At 48.5% G+C, this 22142-nt stretch overlaps 1 protein-coding gene across 1 annotated transcript in view; it reads right to left on the bottom strand.

Annotated features, from left to right (window-relative positions):
• Positions 1 to 20815, bottom strand: part of LOC104074564 (dysferlin-like) — a 37449-nt gene extending 16634 nt beyond the window's left edge. Inside the window, exons 1-10 of the mRNA XM_009574722.1 lie at positions 20687 to 20815; positions 19384 to 19512; positions 18027 to 18182; positions 16202 to 16293; positions 13787 to 13957; positions 12576 to 12718; positions 9517 to 9656; positions 7573 to 7661; positions 7212 to 7307; positions 3086 to 3227 (exon numbers count right to left, since the gene is read on the bottom strand). Coding sequence (XP_009573017.1) covers positions 3086 to 3227; positions 7212 to 7307; positions 7573 to 7661; positions 9517 to 9656; positions 12576 to 12718; positions 13787 to 13957; positions 16202 to 16293; positions 18027 to 18182; positions 19384 to 19512; positions 20687 to 20815 — 1287 coding nt within the window. The remainder of the gene's footprint in view (positions 1 to 3085; positions 3228 to 7211; positions 7308 to 7572; positions 7662 to 9516; positions 9657 to 12575; positions 12719 to 13786; positions 13958 to 16201; positions 16294 to 18026; positions 18183 to 19383; positions 19513 to 20686) is intronic.
• Between the last annotated feature and the right edge of the window lie 1327 nt (positions 20816 to 22142).

The raw sequence follows: 22142 nt of genomic DNA, 5'->3' as shown, positions 1-22142 counted from the left end.
TAGAGGACATCTAGAATTCAGATTTGGCAGCTATATGCAGCTACCGCTGTAATTGGCACTTGAAGCTGAACATTTCAAAATCAATTTCATGCATTTTCCACCTCCACAGCGCCTGCGAGACGTGGGAGCTGAGCGCCTCTCTGACTGAGTGCCCAGTGAAACGTGATCCACATCCAGCCTATCTCAGCATTGCTCTCGATAGACTCTGGTTGTACCATGACCATCTGATAACAACGCCTGCAAGAGTCAAGACCTGCCAGGCTTAGACCTGGGGATCTAAAGTTTAAACCCTGCAGACATCTGCTCTTCTCTCTGCTGGTTGGCAGCAGACCATGGTACTCATTTGGGACCTGGACCTGCCTGTTCCTCCCCTACTTAAATCAAAATGCAATTTCATGCAAACATGTCAAGGTCGCTGAATCTACCTTTCTACCCTAGCTCCCCTGTGAAATAACAGCGCTCCAACATGCAACGGGTATTGACCCTTTCACCAAAACCTCTGCATGATTTGCAATCTAAGAAACTGTCTTCTTGCAGGACTCGGCAAGCTGCAAGCGTGCTGTGGCCACGCAAACGACACAGCTCGACTTGTCCATGGCTGCTAGAAAAAGGTGGCACAAAAAGAAGCGAGAACAGAAGAAGGAAATTCTGAATAAATTAAGAGAGAGGATGTTAAAGAAACATGCATTTGCACATTTTCAGAAGAGCTGTCCCAAAGATGGACTTCCTCTTTCGTGGGGATTTTTTTGAAATTCAGAATGGGGTAAATTCCTTTCTCAGAAGGAGAAGCAAAATCTTTATAACATTACTGCAGCAAGAGAAGATATGGATGGAAAAACATTCTGAAATGGTTAAAATGTTTAGAAAAGCAGGAACAAGAGCCTATACTTCCAATCTGTAAGTTGAATTGATGCTCACAGGATGTACAGGCCCCTGCTTTCCCTTGAGGTGCCCCCCGTGGGAAGGTTGAAGCCTCAAAACCCCAAGCAATCCCAGTGCTTTGGAGCTTTGGAGACAAGGTTCCCAAAAGGTTCCAGTGCTGTGGCAAGAATTAAACAATCCTGGCTACCGCTGGCCATCCCAAGGCTTCAGGGTCCGTTTCCACCACGTGGCACCTGGGTTTTCCTCGGGTTTGCAGGCTCCCAGCTCCCCCCAGACATGCACCCCAGAACTAAACATCACGGAGACCCAGGAGCATCCTTGCTCTTTTGGGGGAATATTTGCAATTTGGGTTGGGGTAACCCATTCCTGCGGTCCGTCCTGCAGTGCTAAAGGGAGCTCCAGTCTGCGAGGAGGTGAGTGGAGCAAACAAAGGAGAGCAAATTGAAAGCTGCTTTCCTCCCAGCAGTGCTCTCTCCGAGGGCCAACACCAGCAAGGCTGGGCGCAGGTGGCTTTTAGCAGCTCAGAATTTGCCATCTGACCGTTTTGATTTAAATTCCACTTTCCATCGCCTGCGTTTAAAGTTCGGTGCATGGGCTTTTACAGCAGCAGTAATGAACCTGGAGTTCAAACAGCACATGGCGAGATCAAAAATTGCCAGAGCGGAATGTGTCCCACAAATACAAAGCATGGCTTTTCATTCATTATTTTTTCCTTTACAGAGAGGTTTTACAAGCTGTTTATTTTCTGATACAGTGTTGGCAGACATGTGGTCGGAGGAGAATCAATATCAGCACAGTGGGATGTATTTTCTTAAACGGTTTATAGGGGGGTCTTTGCTTTTTCAAAGGGGGATAATTGAATGTAGTACACACTGTACTTTTGATTTGTTTAACATGAAGCGTGAAATGGGTACAGCTATGATTCTGTCAGTCAGTTTAACTATCCAGCGATTCATTTTGAAGCTAGGCCTCCTCGCGGGGATCGTCTGGCTCGAGGGATGGGGAATTCGCCCAGCATCTTCCCCGCCGAAGCACCAGTTCCAACCCAGGCTGTGCTGGGACCTTGCTGGTCCCACAAAACAAGCTGGGATGGGGGTGCCAGGTGAGCTTTGTGGATGCAAATGGTCCCAGTGCAACGAGGTGTCTTTGTATTCAAACGAACACCGAGGTTGACTTCACGGCAGCAAGGCAGGGAGCAGGGATGAAGACTCAGGGTTGGGTGGCTGAAGGGGTTTGAGCTTTCAGGGAGGTGTCACAAAAGAGGACCAAGCCTTGAAAGCAGGGGTTGTCCCTGCTGACCACACAGACACAACGATACTCCTCTTAATCTCCAGGTGATGAGCAGGAAATTTAAGTGAATAGATCTCCCTCCCCTAAAGCATTCCTTGAGAGCCAGTCCAATTTTCACCAGCGTTTTTCCATATATGCACCCCAACTCCATCCGTTTCCTTCCCTCTGTGCAACTCCCAGTCCACATCTGATCATCGCATTGCACTAACTTATCTAAGGAACACCAAAAGCAACAGCCAACTACAGACGTAGGAATGAGGGGCCAAAATCACATCCACTTTTAACTCCCCGACCGAGTACACAGCTCTTTTATTAGACCAAAGGCATCTTCACTCTGAATCCTAAACCAAAGCTTCTCTTCCCATCTCCACACCAATGGTACATCCCAACCCATATTCCCCTACATGTCTCTTACCCCTTCAGGCACTCGAGGCAGCTCCTTCCTTTCACCCCTCTTTAGCCCTTCTGTGAAGTTATTGTACAGCACGATGCCCGTTATGCTATGCTGGAGCCCTAACTGTCCCATGGAAATGCCATCTCCATCTTTGGAGTAACCCTGTTGTTGAGTAGGCGTCTTGGAAATCCCATGCAACCTGGAGAGTACTTTGACACCGCTGCACGATACGCAGCTGCCTCCAGTCCGGAGGAGTCTTTCCTGGGGGGTCAGTCTCTCCAGACTCTTTATATAAGGCCACCTCTAATTCTGACCCCACAGATGTTATATTCAAAATGTGGATTTTTTTAAACCAATTTCCCCACCTGTCCACAACTTTGTGTTTCAAATAACACAAGGGTAAGGCTGAGCCTTGCATAGCTCCATTTGTGCTGCAGTTGTGCAGGTCTTAGATCGTGCCGTGCATTTCACCCCAGAGTTACTATGAGAAGGTAGAAATGTCTGTCCAGGGACACTTACCTTTTTTGCGATGTAACACATTTGCTCAGCAGGGAGATAGTCAAAGGGGAAGATGAATCTCCAGTTGAAGTTGCCCTCTCCTCCCATAGACCTGTAGTGCACATCTGTCTTTTGTTTGTTCTCCTCGTGGCCAACGAGCCAGCTGCAAAATGCAAACACATTGCATGAAAAACTAGAAACACACCAAGGATTTTGGAATTCACCCAACGTCACAGAGGCCATGAGCAGGTAGTAAAATGTCTCTCACCCCTGTGGATGCCTTGGGCTGCTATCTGTGGGGGTAACCTGGAGCCCGTAGGAGACTTGAGAGGGAATGCAACAGTCCCTGCAGTGTGGGGAGATGAACCAGCGCTGGTGGCAGCAGCCTGAGAAGCTCTGCAATCTCTTCTCCTCCCTCCCCTGAGTTTTATGGTTGTTTCAAAGACTCGACAACGCCTCAAGCTCTGGCTCAAAGTTGTCACTTACTCATCCATAAGCACACATCAGCTTCTAGCCTGCCTTGGTGAGAGCTCCTTTCCCCTTTGCAGCCACCCCAACAAACTGACCTTGTAGTTAGCTCCTAGAGCCAGTCCTGTGGATGAGGCAACCATGCTAAAGGACCAAAGGGCCATTTTTTCCCCTCTATTCTCTGTCGATTTCTCGAAGATTATTATTTGAAAGTCCTAAACGGCCAAGAAGTTCTTCCCCAGGAGAATCCTAGAGTGGCCAGACCCTGATGTGGCCAGGCTGGTCCCCAGCTGCTGCCCTTAGAGGCAGGTCCTCACAGCACAGTTCCTCTCCTGGTCTAAAAGAGCTTGCTGTGGGCACTCTGTAACCAGTCCAGGGGCAAACTGAAAACTTTCCATAACAACTACTTTTTTCCAGCTGTGAGTTTTGCAACTGTCGGGTTTTCATTCTGCCCTCTTTCCCTGTCCAAGATTTTTCAATCTTCAGCAATCAACGAAACAAAACAAAACAATAAAACACATCCATTTGTGTATTTAGAGCCCTTCTGGAGGAAAGCCAGAAGATTCACAGAGAATCTCTAATGAAAACAATTATCTCGTTTGATTGTTTTCCACTTAAATTGAAAATAAGTTTTTTTGCCCAGCTATACAAATTATTCCCTCTTCTCCAGTGCTTGAGAGGAGCACATGACCCACCCCAAATGTGTTGTGGGCGACAGGGAAGGGAGGTCTACTCAAGTTCATCCTACGGTACACATCACATGCACATGTGTTACACGGACAGCGAGGGCTTGGTGGCAGTGGGAATTGTCTGATGAGGTTACACTAATACTTAAATTGTGGCTGGATTATTTGATTTGATCTGATAGGATGCAAATGGGAAGCCTGTGTGTTTATCCACATCCTTCAAAGCTTGGCAGGGATGGTCGCAGGATGCAGTGTGAGCGCCCTCTCCTTGCAGGCAAACAAAAGGACAAATAAATGGTTTGATTTGGGTGCCTCTTCGGCACTTTTTTTTTTCTTGCAGAATTTGCTGCACCCTCCCCACTGCAAAAAGGAGGTGCCAGAAATCAAAAGCGTTCAAGTCACAGTGTCCCAGAATTAAAAACATAACGTAGGAATGGCCATGGTGACCAACCAAAGGCCCATCTTGCCCAGTATCCTGCCTCTGACCAGGGCCAACACCAGACGTCCAGGTAAGAGTACGGGACTGGGACAAGCACATCCTGATACCTTCCCAACACACCTCTCCAGACTCCAATAATTTGCAGGTCAGAGATCTGAATAAAATAATAATAATAATGATAATGACAGAATATACAAAGTGATTGATGCACAATGCAATTGCTCACCACCCACACTGACCAATAACCAAGTAGCAATTGCTACTTCCTGGAACACGCCTACCATTCATATACTGAGCATGACGTCACATGGTATGGAATACCCCGTTGGCCAGCTGGGCCAGCTGTCCCGGCTGTGCTCCCTCCCCACACTTGTTTTGGTTTTTTAAGCTGAATGTCCTTAACTAACAGGGAACTTAGCACAAACTGAAAACATCAGTGTGTTATCAACATTCTTCTCATACTGAATCCAAAACACAGCGCTAGGAAGAAATTTAACTCTATCCCAGCCGAAACCAGGACATGTTTTTGTACTTAACAGGACTGGGTGAATTTTTGGCCCATTAATTCATCCAGTATTTTTTAAAGCCATGTGACTTAAGGTATCTGCAATATCCAAAGGCAAAGTCAGGTTCTTAAATCTAAGAGGCGACTTTGTTCTCAAAACTCGTACACCTCCCTCTTTGCTCAGCACGAGTGTAAGATTTTGGAGGACCCAGGCCATCCTTTTATTTAGGAACCCAAAAGGGGATGCAGATGAGTTTTAAAGATGCTACATAATAGCACATAAATCTTAGTAGTGGTGGTTGGTTGGAAGGGGATTCTGGAAACTTCTAGTCCAATTGGCTCAAAGCAGTACTGCTTTTACCTTGAAATATCTTGAAAAACTTGCAAGATGATGAATGAAAACCTCCCACCCTGACCTGGTTCAGTGTTGGACCATCCTCTTGGTGAAGTAAAATTTTTATTGGAAATTTCACTATGAAAACAATACAAAAATATCCTCCACCTATGACAGTGACAGAGAGGGCCGTTAACTCAAGAAAACATCTTCAGTTCCTAATGAATATGATTTCCCTGCACTACCACTCTTTTGTCTGCCTACAGCACAAGTCTTTAGGAAGGGAAGGTCTCTCTGCACCCAGTCTTGCACAACCTAAACTCTGTTAAGACCTCTTCGTGCTACTGTAAGACTATCAATAAATAACTGATTGAATTAAATAAAATAAACGGCAACCACCTCAGGCATAATAGAAAAGCTCCTATTTCATTTACCTGCCGAACTGACTCGACAATAATTTATATATTATGTAGAAGATAACATTCAAGAGACTGAGATTCCAGCCCTGGCCTTGCCTAATGGGTAAAATGGAGAATAAACTGGCAACAGCCTCCTCAGGGAAGCACTGCTGGATCTTCTGAAGGAAAGCCACAGGTAAAAGCTCCTTATCCATTGAGTTCACCCCAAAGCAGGCTCCAGCCCCTGCTCAGGAGGCAGCGGTGGATGGAAGGAATGGTCCCCACCAAAGCAGCACCACGCCATGGTGGTGAAGGTCACTTTGCCCACAGGTTCCCCTGTCTGTAGGGCAGATGCTTAAGCCCATGAAGGACCGTTGCCTCCCCTCCCAATAGAATTATTCAGGACTTATCCAGAGCTGCTAGTGATGCAGCCATTTGGGGGGGAAGACGAGGAAGTTGAGCAAGATTTTTAACTCATTTACAGCACTGGGAGATGCTTGGTCATTGGGGATGCTAAAAGCCAGGCGAGGGATATCAGCAAGCGCTGGATGCTCTCGCTTTCCCGTAACCCCCTGCAAGCACTGCTTTTTCAGAGCCCCGAAGTGCACAGAGCAGCTTAGCTGGAGCTGATAACAATGCACTTGATGTGAATACCAGGTAAGCAGCGCGCATTCTGGATTTACAGGAGGAAAATTGGGATTGTAAAAAAGGGATTTACAGTCTGTTTCAAAATCCTACCTCTTCCTGTCCATAAATCCAAAGAACGCACAAAATAAGTAAGTCCCTTGGCTGGGATTGCACCATTTTACACAAGATAAAACATAAATGGAGTCAGGCAGAGAAGGGAATGTGCCAGAGGAGTTACTGCTGGTTGCCACATTTCTGTGTGTTTCAAGGAAAAAAGGGAATTCCAAAAAAAGCAGCTATGCGAACAAGCCAACCTATGTATATGGAACGAGCCCATGGCTGTCCCGGGAGAGGAGCTGGGAAGGAGCCGGCAGTGGAAATGCAGACTACGTGCCCCGATGGCTAGGCTGCTTCCCCACATCTTATCTCTCTAAATGTAAATATTGTCATCTAAGTATCCAAGAGATACAAAGAAAAACTTGTTGTCGTGAAGCGGTTATGAGCCCAGCAGAGACGTGTCTGCCAAGAAGCTGGATCCGTAGCTGGAGAGGTGGGAATGGCCCCTTCATCCCAGTGGGGGTTCATGTCTGCCACAGCAATGTTGATGCAAGGGCCGTGTTAACTCCTTCACTGCTGCTTTTGTGCCTTCAGGCTACGGTACCCGGAGGACGCAGAAGCGGGGTGGCTTACCCTTTGACGTAGATGTCACTCATCTTCTCCCCGGTGATGCTGAGGTCATCGAGGATGACGTCCTTGGTGTTCCAGATGATGCAGCGCAAGAAGAACCTGGACAACCCCGGGAACAAAAGCAACATGAGAGGGTGGAAATCTTGATCCAGAGCCCACCTAGACGGTCTGGTTGTGCTACTCAGCTATTTAGCTGAAGGAGCTAAGTAGTGAATTCTCTTTCTTTGAAGATGAGCCCACATAGATGTTTCTCATCTAGGCAGGTGAATCCCTCCCCATCTGACATCTCCAAGCCCTCTCCTCTCCCCTCACAAACAGAAGGTGCTGAAACCAGCACCGCACTGAGAAATGAAAAACAAATTACCTCTTGGCTTTGCGTGGCGTGATGTTGAAAGGGGGGCCAGGCTGACCCAGAGATTTCGGAAACAGGTCCACCCACATCTGTAGCTTTCCCTGTATGGAAAGAAAGACACATGAAGCCTGGTAAGCCTCCTAACTGGGTTACCTTCACCTCCTCAGTAAGACCTAGTAGTGGAGAGAGAAAATATCAAGTGCTCCCGTGTTCCTTAATTGAAAAGTAAGGTTTCCTCAATGGGAAAGTGTCATTAAGTATTATATTAAAATGATTTTAGTGATAGCTGGGTATATGTTAATGGCTTGCGATATACAAGTGGTTGGTCTGGATAAGCTGAAGGTGCACTCTGGCTTTACTCTCTGTGGCTGACTATCTTTACATAGGGACAGACTAAAGACTAGGTCCATGGGAGGTGTTGGAGAAGCAAGCAGCTCACTTGTTTTCCATGGTGTCACCAGTTGTCACCAGCTGGACAGCTGGTTTATGGGTTTCTGACCACTGGAGTGGAGGACGGGATGAAGAGAGGGAAATCTAATTCCACTTTCACAAAATCCTTCCAGGGAGAGAGCAGCAGAAATGCTGCTGAAATCTCAGGGGGGTGTTTTTAGGTGGTCTCTTCTACTGTAAAACACCAATGGGTGCCAATAAAATATTTTATTGTGCAGTCTCAAGGGTTGGGAAAAAAAAAAAAAAGCCATCCTTTGACAATCAGCCCATCACAGAGGAGCTTGTGGTTTGCTTGCTTTTTGGCAAGAAAATCTTCCATTTCAGCAGAAAACTTTAAAAGCCCAACCTGGCTTTCAGCTCACTGAAAGAGTGAGCCAGCCGATAGAGCCAGCCTGTTCTGTGGCTTTGCAGCGGGTCAGAGCCATGCTTTTGGGAACTGCCCTGAATGCAACATGTACTGAGTCACACAGGTTAATTCCCTGGACCCAGCATCACCCCTACGGATGCTCTTGGTAGAAGCATTGGTGCAGGGCAGACCCTGATTGCTCTGCCCATATGCAACCCCATGTCATGGAGGAACCACCCATGGCTGGTCCAACAAGACCATGACACCTGTACCTATAAGAACAGCACAGACCCACTGGTCACCAGACAGCAGCCATCTCCTGCCTCTAACCATCATTTTCATTGGGTGAATTAACATGAAAAGGTGTTAGAGTAGTCGCCAGTGCATTACTTCTGCCAGCAACTCTCCTCTCCCACCACTGGAGAGGTGGTCTGGTTAAAAATGAACCTCGGAAGGGAAATGGCTGAAATGGTGCAGATGAGTGGCTATGCACATTTACACCAGCTGCAGAGCCAGTCTCTCGAAACTGCTTTTGCAATGCAACTGGAACATGTATGACAGATGATAATTAATCATTTTGTTCTTCAGGAAGCAGCATTTTTTGATCCAAATGCATAAACTACACATGTGTTAATCAAGGAAAAGGGGTTAGGCTAAACACAGATACCTGGATTTTGACTGGTTTTGGATGGAAGCCCGTTTAGTTTTCATTTGGCTTAAAAACATCTAGTCTGCAACAGTACTAACACTTTACACCTCCAAGAGCGGGTTTATGCTGCAGAAATCATGCTGCTGCATTGCCAAAGGAGCCTGCGGTGTCATTACCATTATAGAATAATTCTGCATTAAGACTTTCAGATCAGAAATTACTTCCCCCCCCCCAAAAAAAAAAAAAAACAAAATTGCGAGCAAATGCTGATGAAAATGAACTCAGGAGGCTGGAATCGATCTCCCCAAGCACCCTAAGGAAGTCAGCCATGGAGCTGAGCTCCAGCCAGTGCTCTGCTCCGCCCCAAAAGCTGACTCTCCTCCCTGGGAACAGCCGGTCTCCTGGGGCGGGTATGCCCAGCACAGCTCCGCAGCGAGCCAGCCACCTGGTTAGCACTGGTTGGGAAGAGGTGATGCTCTTGATCTTGCCCTGGACACGTCACACCACCCACCTGCTCGATTTCTGGCTGGAGAGGGCTGTAAAGAGGTCTCGTCTCCACATGCTCTGGCACCAGCCCTTGCTTCCGCAGCGCGTACAGGGCGAGACGCTCCTCCACCGGCCCCAGGTGGGGGTTGAGGGGTTTGCCATCCTCTGCCACAGAGCAGACAAATGTTGTGGTTTAACCCAGCAGGCAGCCAAACATCACACAGCCGCTCGCGCGATCTCCCCCCACACAGTGGGATGGGGGAGAGAATCGGAAAAAAAAAAAAAATTTGTGGATCGAGATAAAGACAGTTTAATAGAACAGAAAAGGAAGGGAAAATAATAACAATAATAATAGTGGTAGAATATACAAAATGAGTGATGCACAATGCAATTGCTCACCACCCGCCGACCGATGCCCAGCTCATCCCCAAACAGCGATCGCTACTTCCTGGACCACACCTCCTAGTTTATATACCAAGCATGATGTCACATGGTATGGAATACCCTGTTGGCCAGTTGGGCCAGCTGTCCTGGCTGTGCCCCCTCCCAGCTTCTTGTGCACCTGGCAGAGCACAGGAAGCTGAAAAGTCCTTGACTAGCGTAAGCACTACTCAGCAACAACCAAAACATCAGTGTGTTACCAACATTCTTCTCATACCAAACCCAAAACACAGCACTATGCCAGCTACTAGGAAGAAAATTAACTCTATCCCAGCTGGAACCAGGACAACAAAGAACAGTATTACGCCACGCCATGGCCACAGCTGTGCAGGGCCAGATTCTGACTGCCCCGTGGGAGCTCCACAAGGGAGCAAGCACGAGCCCACCAACCTCGTTGCAGCCAGGAGCGAGCAGGAGGAGCGCAGCCTCCATTTGCAAATCCACCATCAGCACAAACCCTCCGGGACACAGGGCAACGTGTTCCCAGTGGGACACGTGGGCAAACCACTGTGCAATGGGACAGGGACCTGTGGGGAGTCTCATGCAAGTCTCCCCCCAGATCACAGCAAGTGAAACATTGCAAGGACCACGTTGAAGCACATGGAAAGGAGAGTCCAGTCTTTTATTCTGCTCAAGGGTTCAGGCCCCCTAAAATCATGGCGGTTGGGGCTGCAGGGTCCCCAGCAGCCCTCCAGCCCATGCTGCTGCTCGGCTGCCATTCCCACCCCCAGCAGAGGTTTATCTAATGTGTGATCAAAGCTCTTCAGGGAGAGGAGACGAAAGGGTTTGCTCTGGTGCAGTTTGCAAGCACGTGTGTGATGGATGTTGTTTAAATCCCATCATTTAAAACCATCCAGGATCTTCAGCCTGGCAGAGAGGAGCGCAGCGGGAATGAGCTCCCTGCAGGGTCCCACTTCTTCTCTGCTGGGTTCATGGTAAAAGACAGAAATGAGAGGAAAAGGATGGCCATGCAGGAACCACCAGCTTGATGGCCAGTCATAGTCCCTGCTCCGGCCCTCACTGCTCCCAGTGGGGCATTTGTCGTCTTTCATCAAAATGCACCAGCACACAACAGCCACAGCAAACACCGGGCCGTCCGTGAGCAGAGCTGACACCATCTCCAGCTCCTCAAGGAGGACATCACCCCCAAGACACTGCCTTTCAGCCACAGCATTTCAAGGCCATGCACCTTCGAGGACCTTTGAAATGAAATGCGCTCCATAAATATTATTACAGCTCTGCAACTCTCAGGTGATATATCCCAGCTCCTTTCTTGGCAATATCTTGAAGTGGTTAACTTCAGACATATGGGCTATTTCCCAAGCAGTGGAAACCTGGCATGCGTGCGTGTGTGTGTGTGTGTGTGCACAGGAAAAAGAAAAAGCCCCTCTCAGAAAACAACAAATGTGGGGGTTATGGAATAATGGTCCGGGTGCAGTGCTTGTAAAACCCATGCTCTCGTGTTTAATAGCTTCACTTTATACCGCCAGGTTCAGATCTGACATTGCTCTGCGAACACAGCTGGTTTCCAGATCTCCTTGAGGTCAAGCATCAGACTTTGTTCTGTTTTTTGAACTGATTGCCATTAAAGCAGAGGAAGGTGAAAGGCAGGGGCTGGGAGAGGGGGGAAGACCCCGCTCGGTTTAACACCTTTCCAGCCCTTGCTGAAAACCTTTCACATAACAAGAGGCTGCAAAGGAGCCGTTGCTTCCCCACTCCTCCTCCTCCTAAGAGGAGAACCATGAATTTGTGCCTTGATTCCCAAGAGCAGGGAGGGGGATCATCCCTGGGCTGTGCCGTCTTGTGCCTCTGCAGGCCAAGTCCTCCTGGATGGCTCTGCAATACTGTAGTGGCCTTAACAAAGTCAAACTGCAGCTCCTGGGCCATATAGTGGGCTTTCACCTCCTCCCTGGGCCAAAACACCCCTTCCATGCTTTAAAGCAGACTTTTCTCTAAAAGGCAAACTTCTGCCCCCAAGGATGCCGGTCAGACGGGCATGAGCTGGTGCCCAGGGTATTGCAGGTGTCAGCGTTGGTGGTTTTTTGTGCAAACAAGAAAATGCCTCCCCAACACTCGGTGATATTTTCTCCTTGCTGGCAGAGGCTGGTTTTGCACTTCCAGCTAGAGCACACCTCGCCCCCGAGGCACGAGCCCTGGTGCGATACGCTGGGCACTGTGTGTATGATATTGTCTCCCTCTAGTGACTCCAGCCCCAAAACACACAGATGCAAACGGCACAACTGCTCCTCCAGCCCAAGCGGTAGCTGGAAGATCAGGCTGGAGCCTCTCTGGCTGCGACGGACTTTGTTGCTCCCAGCCTGCGTGTATTCAGTTTGCTGCAAGCAGCAAAGGGCCGTCACTCAGGGTCAAAGTTAACGTGGCTGGATTGCAGGTCTGGGTTCAACTTTGGGGTTTGGTGCAGATCCAGCCGCAACCTGCAGCCTTTGGGGCAGAGCCAAGCTTGGGAAAGGTGCAGAGCCAACCTGGACAGCAAGGTGAGGAGGATGGGGACATGCCCATCACCCAGTCCTGGCCTCCATGATAACCCCCCACCGTGATACGTTCATGACCTCCAACTCCATCCCTTGCTCTGGATAAAGGAAAGCTTTTAAAGGAAACCCCGAAGCAGCCCCGTTACCTTACCCAGTTCAGAGAGAATGTATTCTTGCTCCCTGAAGATGACCCGGTCGGACTTGTAGGTGGGAGCCTTGTAGTTGTGCTGCAGGGAGAAGAGGTGAAGCAGCTGGGAAGGACGGAGTTGGTCTCGCCACTGGTTGGGTCCAGAGCTGAAACCAAACAGGAGGGAAAACAACAACTCAACACATGATAAAACATCTTCCAGCCTCAGCAAGGGGCAGCAGCAGCGTTACACCAAAGAGGGCTGGTCTGAGGAAGGTGTAACCAGCTCCAAGTCTGTGCTCGCCTTGGCCCACTGGTGAATGGGGCTGCATATCGCACACCCCACTCAGCCCCAGCTTGCAGGGCTGGGTGCCCTCACAGCCCCCCTCAGACCCACCAGGTCACCCTTCAGCAGACCCCATGCATGGCGGGGTCCTCACCACGGTGTGCCCAAGAGGCATCAGGGACGTAACAGGATCTCCCCAAGGAGATTTCTGTTATTTGAAGCATTTCATGCTTCTGCAGGAGACCCAGGGCTCAGGGAAGTTCCTCAAATGTGGGGCTTCTCTGGTGTGAATCTGTCTCTCTAGTCAAATCTCTGCAGTGAAGTAGAGCACTGGTCAGGTCCCCCTGGGACAGCCCTGGGACAGCAGACCCGTGGGCTGAGGCATCAGAAGAAGGACATTGAGGTGCTGGAGCGTGTCCAGAGAAGGGCAACGAAGCTGGTGAAGGGCCTGGAGCACAAGTCTGATGAGGAGCGGCTGAGGGAACTGGGGCTGTTTAGCCTGGAGAAGAGGAGGCTGAGGGGAGACCTCATCGCGCTCTACAACTACCTGAAAGGAAGTTGTAGCGAGGTGGGGGTTGGTCTCTTCTGCCAAGTAACCAGCGATAGGACGAGAGGAAATGGCCTCAAGTTGGGCCAAGGGATGTTTAAAGTCGACATTAGGAAAAATTTCTTTACTGAAGGAGTGGTCAGGCCTTGGAACAGGCTGCCCAGGGAAGTGGTGGAGTCACCATCCCTGGAAGTATTTAAAAGACGTGTAGATGAGGCGCTTAGGGACATGGTTTAGTGGGCATGGTGGTGTTGCGTTGACGGTTGGACTCGATGATCTTAAAGGTCTTTTCCAACCTTAAGGATTCCATGATTCTCTCACCCTGGTCCCTATGGCCAGCGCAGCACCGTGCAGCCCTGGCAGCTACAGAGACCCACTGCCTGAGCCCACAGAGGTACCTACATGCAGTAGGTTTGGGGGAGGCCACAGCGTGCCCCGTATTTCGACAGGAACCGGTTCTCCAGGTCTATGACGGTCTCCCCAATCTTCTCATCCTTCGACAGGAGGTCGTAGTCGTAGAGCGTGATCTTCAAGTCCTTCTCCAGGGGCAGAGTGCAGCTCAGCTCGAACATCCTGTGTAGCGGGAGCCGAGAAAGACCCGTGAGATGGAGGTTCATGCTGCTGAGTGCTCCGCGGGAAACAGACCCACACACCATCCCAACCCACCAGTGCCAGGAAGGGCAGTACACCCACTGCGCATCTTTGCCGCGTTGGTCCAGTACTATTGGTCCTGTGTTGTACTGGCTTAGCTTGTGGATATGCACTAAGCAAGCACGCTTTGGGTTTCTTTTTGCCTGGTTGAATTACTCTCAAGCAAACTTTGCCCCTGCTTAGTTTCTCCATCTGCTTATTGGACATGATGGTGGTCACTGCAATATCCAGGGAAAAGAGCAGCAGGCGAGAGTCAGGAACGATCATTCATGGAATTTGAAAGGAGGAGAAATGACAGCTTTGGAAAACCATCTGCTCTTTGAGCCCAAAGAGCAAATGTCCAAAACAGGAGACAAGCCTGCCTGGGCCAAGCTTGTGGTCAGCATGAGACTGACCCCCCAAAGCCTCTTCGTCCTCTCCTCTCACTTCTAAGCACCTTTTTTCTGTGCTGTCTCCTCTGCCGTCATTACACCACAGTCCACATACTGACAGGACATAAAGCAAGAGCAAACCTTCCTCTCCCTCTTCAAACAAAGGATGGCAAGAGACAAAGCACCAAGACCCCACCAAAACACAACACCGGTGCATCGTGGATGTCAGCGATGTGGAAGGCGGTACGAGAGGGTGAGCAGGACAGTCCAGGTCTGACCCAGCACTACCAGGGACCCCTCCACCTGCTGCTGAAAGGCAGGCAATGCTGGGGAGAAACACGATGCCCATTCCCACCGCCAGCACCCACCCCGCAGCAGCTTTTAAGGAGGGGAAGTGAGTGATTATGCCACCAATTAAGAGTGCAGGAGGAACTGGGGTCAGCAGAAAGTAATTAGCTAAAGCTGGACGGCAGCCAGCCGCCCAGGGAAAAGCTTGTGAAACGAGACGTTTAATAGCCGCCAGCAGCCAGGACCTCGGTTTTACATCTTGCTTTAAAGACCGGGTGGGAGGTGCAGCGTGCTGTCTAGACGGCCTCTGGCCAGGAGCCAGCCTTGGCGAAGGAGGACTTGCTCTGCCAAGCAGAGCTCACCAGGGTCTGGCTGTGGGCTCTGCCACAGGGCAGCAGGTCCTGACCCACCAGAGACCAGGGTTCCCTCATGCTAGATGGGGAGCAACCACCGTAGCAAAGGCAGAGCTGCCACCTCCATTTGGCAGAAGAGGAGGAAATGGGTTGTCTAATGCACACTGTCCTCCGTGGTCTCACCAGTATCACCCTCACCATCCCTCTCCCTTTTCCTCCATCCTTGCAGACGGTGTATATCCCTCTCCGTCTTGCTTTGTTGGGAAGGTGTCTCACCATTGACATCCTGAGCTGGCGAGAGCCACCTCAGAAAACCAGCTGGACGTCATGTGGAGTAGGGCTTGACCCCGTTTGTGCTGCAGCATAGCCCCCTACATCTAATCCCGGCTCTTCTGGGAGCCTATCGGCACGTGGAGGCTGAGCACCAGGTTTTCCTCTACCTCCCTCCACTTTGCCTGGTCCCTCTGGTGCTTTCTGCCTCTGATGAATACTTTTTTCTGAAAACAATGTTATCTTCTGCCTTTTATCGGAAGTTTGAGGCCCTACGGCAATGCAAACAACTCAACCAGCCCATATCAGATTTAAAGATAATTTTCAGGGCATCTGATTTTGAGGTGTCCCATGCCACAGCCTAATCAAACAGGCCTCCATTCATCGTGTCTTTTCTTCAGACTTTTAACCAAAGCGCCTAAATGAGGAGCAGAGTTTCCCCAGACTTTCTCTACCATAGCTGGGATGAGGCAGATGCCTCCACAAGGGAATCTCAGGTCTAAACAACCCTCCTGATGACTCTATTGATGACAGAGCAGACCCATGCTCCACAGCTCAAAAGTCCCAGGGAAAAGACGAACACGAGCCATGGTGGGTAGGACGGTGGTCGAGCCAAGCCAGACTCACTTCAGCAAGGTTGGACACGAGGCGAGAGCATGCCATGGGAATCACAGAATGGTTTGGGTTGGAAGGGACCTTTAAAGGTCATCTAGTCCAACCCACCTGCAATGACCAGGGACGTCTTCAAGGAGATCAGGTTGCCCAGAGCCCCATCCAACCTGACCTTGAATGTAGGTTGGAATGGGAAGCTCTGGCTGGCCCAGCCCCATTCCCTCAATATGACACGAAAAATCGCACGGACTCCAAACTGAATCAAAACTTACTTTCCAAAGACAGGCTCCAGCGTACAGGGGAGGTAATTTTCTTGGTCATTTATGGATTTCTTTCCCACTGAAACCTTCACATAGGGATCGCACTAAAGATGATCATGAAAATAAATGCAAGAAAGAGTCATTGCACAGCAGTATTGATGGCAAAGGAATAACTCTGCCTCCCCTCCTCCCAGCAAGCAGGATCTTCCACCACCCTTGGCAAAGACCTATTTTCAAGGATAGGACAGTCTGACCATTAACTCCTTACTACAAATCTGTGACCATCGGCAAGATGCACTGCAGTTCCTTTTTGAGGATAACCGAAGGACCAGTTAGCAGTGCGGGAGAAGAGTCCAAGCCCTTCTGAGGCCCATGGGATGGAAAAGCAATAAAAGCATGAAAAAAACTATTTATGGCTTCTTTGATGGATTGGGCTTGCTCTGAAGTCCTCAGGATGTTCCCGTTCTCATCTGAGTCACCTATTTTGGGGTTCCATAGAGGTAGTAATTTTTAAAGTTTGAGGTCTACTCAAAAATAAATTTACAAATGTAGGGGACTAAAACATCAAAGGAAAAACATTTTGTTTCAAAAAATGTGGTTTAAAACCATTTATTTCCAAGATGCTGCAACAAATTTAAAGAAAAATAAAATGGAAGCATACTTTAACATAAAGCCCCATTGTTCATCTAAAAATTGTATCAGATATTTTTACATTTTTAGCAAGTTTTTAAGCTCTCTCACAACTAAAACTATTCTGGGAAACCAGCATAAATTTGAAAAGTGGTTAAACTAACTCGAGTCAGCTTTTTTGCCAAGGGAAGAAAAAAGAAAAATAAATAATTTCACCTAAAAGATGTCACCCAGCTTGAGCCCTGTACCTAGAGGGACCCACCATCTTTCTCAGCTCACATAAAAATAAAAAAAAAAAACACCAAACACAAATGGGAAATATATTGGCTAGTTATGCTCCCTGGAAAAAACACCCAGGCCAAGTTCCTCACCACTTTTCCTTGACTTGTAGATTTTTTTAAGAAGCAAAGGATGGAAAAGCAGTGCTAGGGAAGGTCTGCAGTGTGAGGATGGACTGGCCATCCAGGGCTCTCCTTTTGCCTCTCCTTGACTGTGATGAGCTGTAGGAGACATCACAGCATAGGGGGAAAGACTGTGGGTCAGACTTGGATTGGTTTCGGTTTTCAGTGGAAAAAAAAAGCATTTTTTTCTACTCCTTCTTTTTGATCTGCAGGAGTCTTTTATGGGAGATTTCTAAGGAATTGAAAACTTTCATTCCAAGTCCATTTTGAAAAACTGGGCAGCTGAAAAAGCAGGGGGTTTTTTGTTCATGTCAAAATATTTCCCATACTTTTTAAAAAATTTTTCCCTATTTTCCAGTGGAACAAAGAATGTTGAGAAGGATTTTTCCCTGAGTTTTTTTGCAAAGTGAAACAAAATGAATATTTTCATCTTGAACCAACACAATTTTCTTTTTGCACTGAATTTTTCTTCCAGACTGGCAAAGCTTTGCAAAAAGCAGTCATGTGAAGACATGATTTTGTTTCCTTCGGCACCAAGGTAAAAAAAAAAAAAAAAAAAAAAACCTCATTTAGCTATTTTAACAAGCCCTACTGAAAAATCCCTCGGGATGCAGGAAGAGTTGATTCCTGGGATTCCCAGATGTTGCAATGGAGGCAGAAAGAAGATTTTTTCCTTTTTGCTGTCACCGTTGTTTCTAAATTTTAAGCCATATATACAAATTTTGATCAATTAGGGCTGACCTGTTGAAAGAGCCCACGCCATGAGCCAACACTGAGGTCCACCAGAGCTTTCCCCAGCAGGATACCTTTCCATTGGCGTCCTTGGGCTGGAGGTCGAAGGCCCGGATGATGTAGACCCTGACAAGACACTCCTGGGGTCCTCTGGCCGGCAGCTGGTGGAACTGCCGAGGTGGCACTGGGACTCGCGGGTCATCCGGGAGGGGGTAAATTTTGAACGAACCCTGTGAAGGACAGACGTGTTCAGCTGCACTTGCACTTGCACACCCACACAGGTGTGCAACAACGGTCTGGATGGTTGCATAGAATCACACAATCATAGAATGGTCTGGGTAGGAAGGGAACTTTAAAGGTCATCTAGTCCAACCCCCATGCAATGACCAGGGACATCTTCAACTAGATCAGGTTGCTCAGAGCCCCGTCCAACCTGACCTTGAATGTTGCCAGGGGTGGGGTATCTACAACTACTACAATGCAGGGGACAGAGCCCAGATCCTGACCCTCTTCTAGCTACTAGACCAGACCACGACCTGTCAGGCTCTTCATGGTCGAGGGAGCCAGGAGCAGGGTGGCGAGCTGCCTGTATCATTCATCCCTTGCCTGAACATAGATGCAAACTCTTTTATAAGCCTGCACAGAGCCACTCCAGCTTGTTTGTCCTTTACCTCTTCTACTTCACTGTTCTTTGAGCCTTCACGCTATTAAAGAGGTGTGAAGGAGCCTTGTTATGAATCAGCCCCCCAAAGGTTTAGGCTGAGCCTTTCTCTGCAGGGACAGTTTTAAGGGTTCCTGAATGAGGCAGCTGGTTCCTGAGAGAGGGACGGGAAGAGGACAGAGAAAATGCAAAAATTTACAAGTGTTTTATTCACCAGAGATTATTTCCTCCCTGTGAAGTGGCAGGAATCAGTCTCTGGGTATTGTTTGGGGGAGGAGAGTGCTGAACAAGAGCAGGAATTAAAAAAAAAAAAAAACACCCAGAAAAATTTAATCCCTCTTCTCTTGCAAACAGGCTAAAGGTTAAAAAGAGCAAAAGATGCATCGCTGCTCTGCACTCCACAGGCACCTCCAAAGGGAGAGCTCTGAGCACCGCCTTGGCGAGACCATCAGTGCTCACACACGCTCCCACCACCGCCCCAGAGGAAGAAGATGCTCCATCGCTTACATCCAGCGATGGGTTGTTGCTGGAGGATGACGACACAGCCTAGACTGGGTTTGAAGCATGCAAGGCACTCACTGCTGGGAATACAGCAGCCAGACCTGCACAGGGAGGTTGTTCAGACTGGGCCCAGTGGTCTGCTTTTATGGCCCATTTCTCACTAAATTCCTACCCAAAAATAGTCAGTTGGCATCATCCAATGCAGCAGCAAGACCTTCCACCCAGCCGAGTGTGTTCCTGGGTACAGGTAGACAGAGAGACCATCGCACCTTGAACTCCCCCACGACAGAGGGGTCGTCATTCGAGTCCTGCGACCGGCCGCGATACAGCTTGAAGGTGCGGCAGAAGTCAGAGAGATGCTCGAAGTCCTCCATGTTCTCCAGCTCCGCCTCATAGACCTGGAGAGGGAGAGACGGGGGGCGAGGGCAGGGACTGCTCCCAGGCAGAGGGACTGCTCCCGCACACCAGCAGCGTGTCCCCACCGATCTCGGACATGACTTGACCCAAGCTCCACGGTCTGGGGGAAATACCACCCACTGGGACAGACTCCTGGGACCTGTCACCCTTGGTGCCCCCCACCCAGGACAGTGATGAAGAACAGATCTTGAGCAACCCTACAATAAATAACAGCACATCACAGAAGACCCAGACTAAGCCAAGGTGTCACAGAGGATTCTTCATCAGCCAAAGAGACCTTCCTGCTGGGAACGTTTTCCTTAAGACCAGGCAAGGCCTTCACAGAATCATAGAGTCATAGAATAGTTTGGGTTGGAAGGGACCTGTAAAGGCCATCTAGTCCACCCCTCCTGCCGTGGGCAGGGACATCTTCAACTAGATCAGGTTGCTCAGAGCCCCGTCCAACCTGACCTTGAATGTTCCCAGGGATGGGGCATCTACCACCTCTCTGGGCAACCTGGGCCAGGCTTTCACCACCCTCAGTGTAAAACATTTCTTCCTTATAGCTAGTCTAAATCTCCCCTCTTTTAGTTTAAAACCATTCCCCCTTGTCCTGTCGCAACAGGCCCTGCTAAAAAGTCTGTCCCCGTCTTTCTTATAAGCCCCCTTTAAGTACTGAAAGGCTGCAATAAGGTCTCCCCGGAGCCTTCTCTTCTCCAGGCTGAACAACCCCAACTCTCTCAGCCTTTCTTCACAGGAGAGGCATTCCATGAGGTATTCCTCATTTTAGTCCTATTTGGGCTCCTGCATTAATTTTAGCAATTCTTGTAACAGGGTACCTAAATCTCCCTCTTCCCTAAGCAATCTCTGGCATTTCTTGTTGTTCCCAAGCACTTTTCAAGGTGGCAGTTCCCCCCCTCCTCTGCCACTTAGAAAAGTGACAATTTCTTGAAGGCTGCAAAGTGGAAAGTTACCCGAAAGCATTTTACAAGAAAGCTGAGTTTTCAAAATAGTTATTTTTTAAAACAAAAGTACCTGCTCTCAGCAGAAAATGGTCTAACTTTTTTTTTGTCCCAGAAGAAAAAAAAGCCTAAAGACTCAAAAAAATCAAAGCTTGTGGAAAAACACCATGGAGAGTGCAGGTCCAATGAGCCAGAACCAGCCAAAGCCACTTACCTTCAGGGTGTCAAAGCCCTTCTCTAGATAGCAGCCACACTTTTCCCTCTCTCCTGTGGAAGCATAAAATTTGCTCCACCAGTCAATGAATTCTTCCTCCTGGCGGCAAGGGATACCAAAGTTACACATCTCCACGAGCAAACCCCAACGATCAATGACAGCAGCATCTCCCATAATTGCTGGAGGTGAACTTCTGCCCTGTGCACCAACCCCATGGCACAGCCTGGGTTTGGTGGGTCTCTGTCCTGCAGAGGCGATGAAGCTATCATGAACCCAACCTGCAGCTCCTCACTCCCTAATTTCAAGGTGCTTTTGGGATGCTTCCAGCCCAAATCCAGCTCTTGCAACCACAGCAACACCATGAACCTAGACCTGTCAGCAGAGAGGATGATTCTCCATGGGAGGATGAGGTAGAGCTCACAAGAAGACATCTGCAGCATTTTTAGGCCAGGGGCAGATTTTGGCCAGTTTGGGTGGTGGTCTTCCCAGGACCGCAGTGTAGGACCACACAGTGGATGAGACGAATTAACTCTTGTGCTGACATGGTCCTGACAGCCTGAAATTCAGGGAGGACGTGAGGACTGCTCTTAAACTCAGCCCCCGGTTTAGGCTTTGCCTGGAAGGTTTTGGGGTTTCTGGGACAGGGATTGCCTTTCTGGTTTGTGGCCCAGCACCACCCAACCTCTCCATCCAAACAAAGCACATGGGCAAACAAATAAAAGCATATACTTCCGCTAAAAAAAAAATGGTCCTCAGGCGCTGCACCTCTCTCAGGAATAATGTAACTCTCTTCTCATTGATATTATACAAAGAAACAGGCAAATTTCTTACAACCTCAACCTCACAACCTCACAGCCCACAGCCGCAACGCAATTAAAGAGCATTTGCCTCGTCTGCTATGTAAACTGGATTTCAGCTCCGAGGATGCTGTTCCAAGAAGAAAGCCGGCTGCCGGCTTCAGCAAATGTATATATTTTATAAAAGCACCATTTTTGAAATTTATACAAGCAAAGATGAAGGGGCTTTGACTGTGATTCATGAAACATTCCTGAAAAATAATGATGTCTTATTTTAGAAGTCCACAAAATTCCATCACACTGACCTAATGGAGGAATCATAATAGAGGTTTATTGGATTTATATTTTAAGCCAACGGTGCAGGCTTTAAATTGCTGTCTTGAATAGACATTGTTTTTAATAGAAATATTACATAAATTAACTGAGGCCTCTGCTGCCTCCCTTTTTTTGAAAAAAAATTTTGCCTTTCATCGCTTCCCCTGTTTTATTGTTTAAAAAGCTACACTCTGACCATCATGGCTTTATTACGACATTCCACAGGTACTGAGTTACAAAGAAAGCACTTAAACTAATCTGACGACTTACCCATGGTATCTTCTGCAGCCCCAAGACAAAGAATTTGGTTAGATATTTTTGCTGATTTCTACTGATGTTACAAA

This window comes from Fulmarus glacialis, unplaced genomic scaffold (assembly GCF_000690835.1).
Source record: "Fulmarus glacialis isolate BGI_N327 unplaced genomic scaffold, ASM69083v1 scaffold11813, whole genome shotgun sequence".
In the NCBI taxonomy this organism is placed as follows: Eukaryota; Metazoa; Chordata; class Aves; order Procellariiformes; family Procellariidae; genus Fulmarus; species Fulmarus glacialis.
This window is presented reverse-complemented; position numbering and strand designations above follow the sequence as displayed.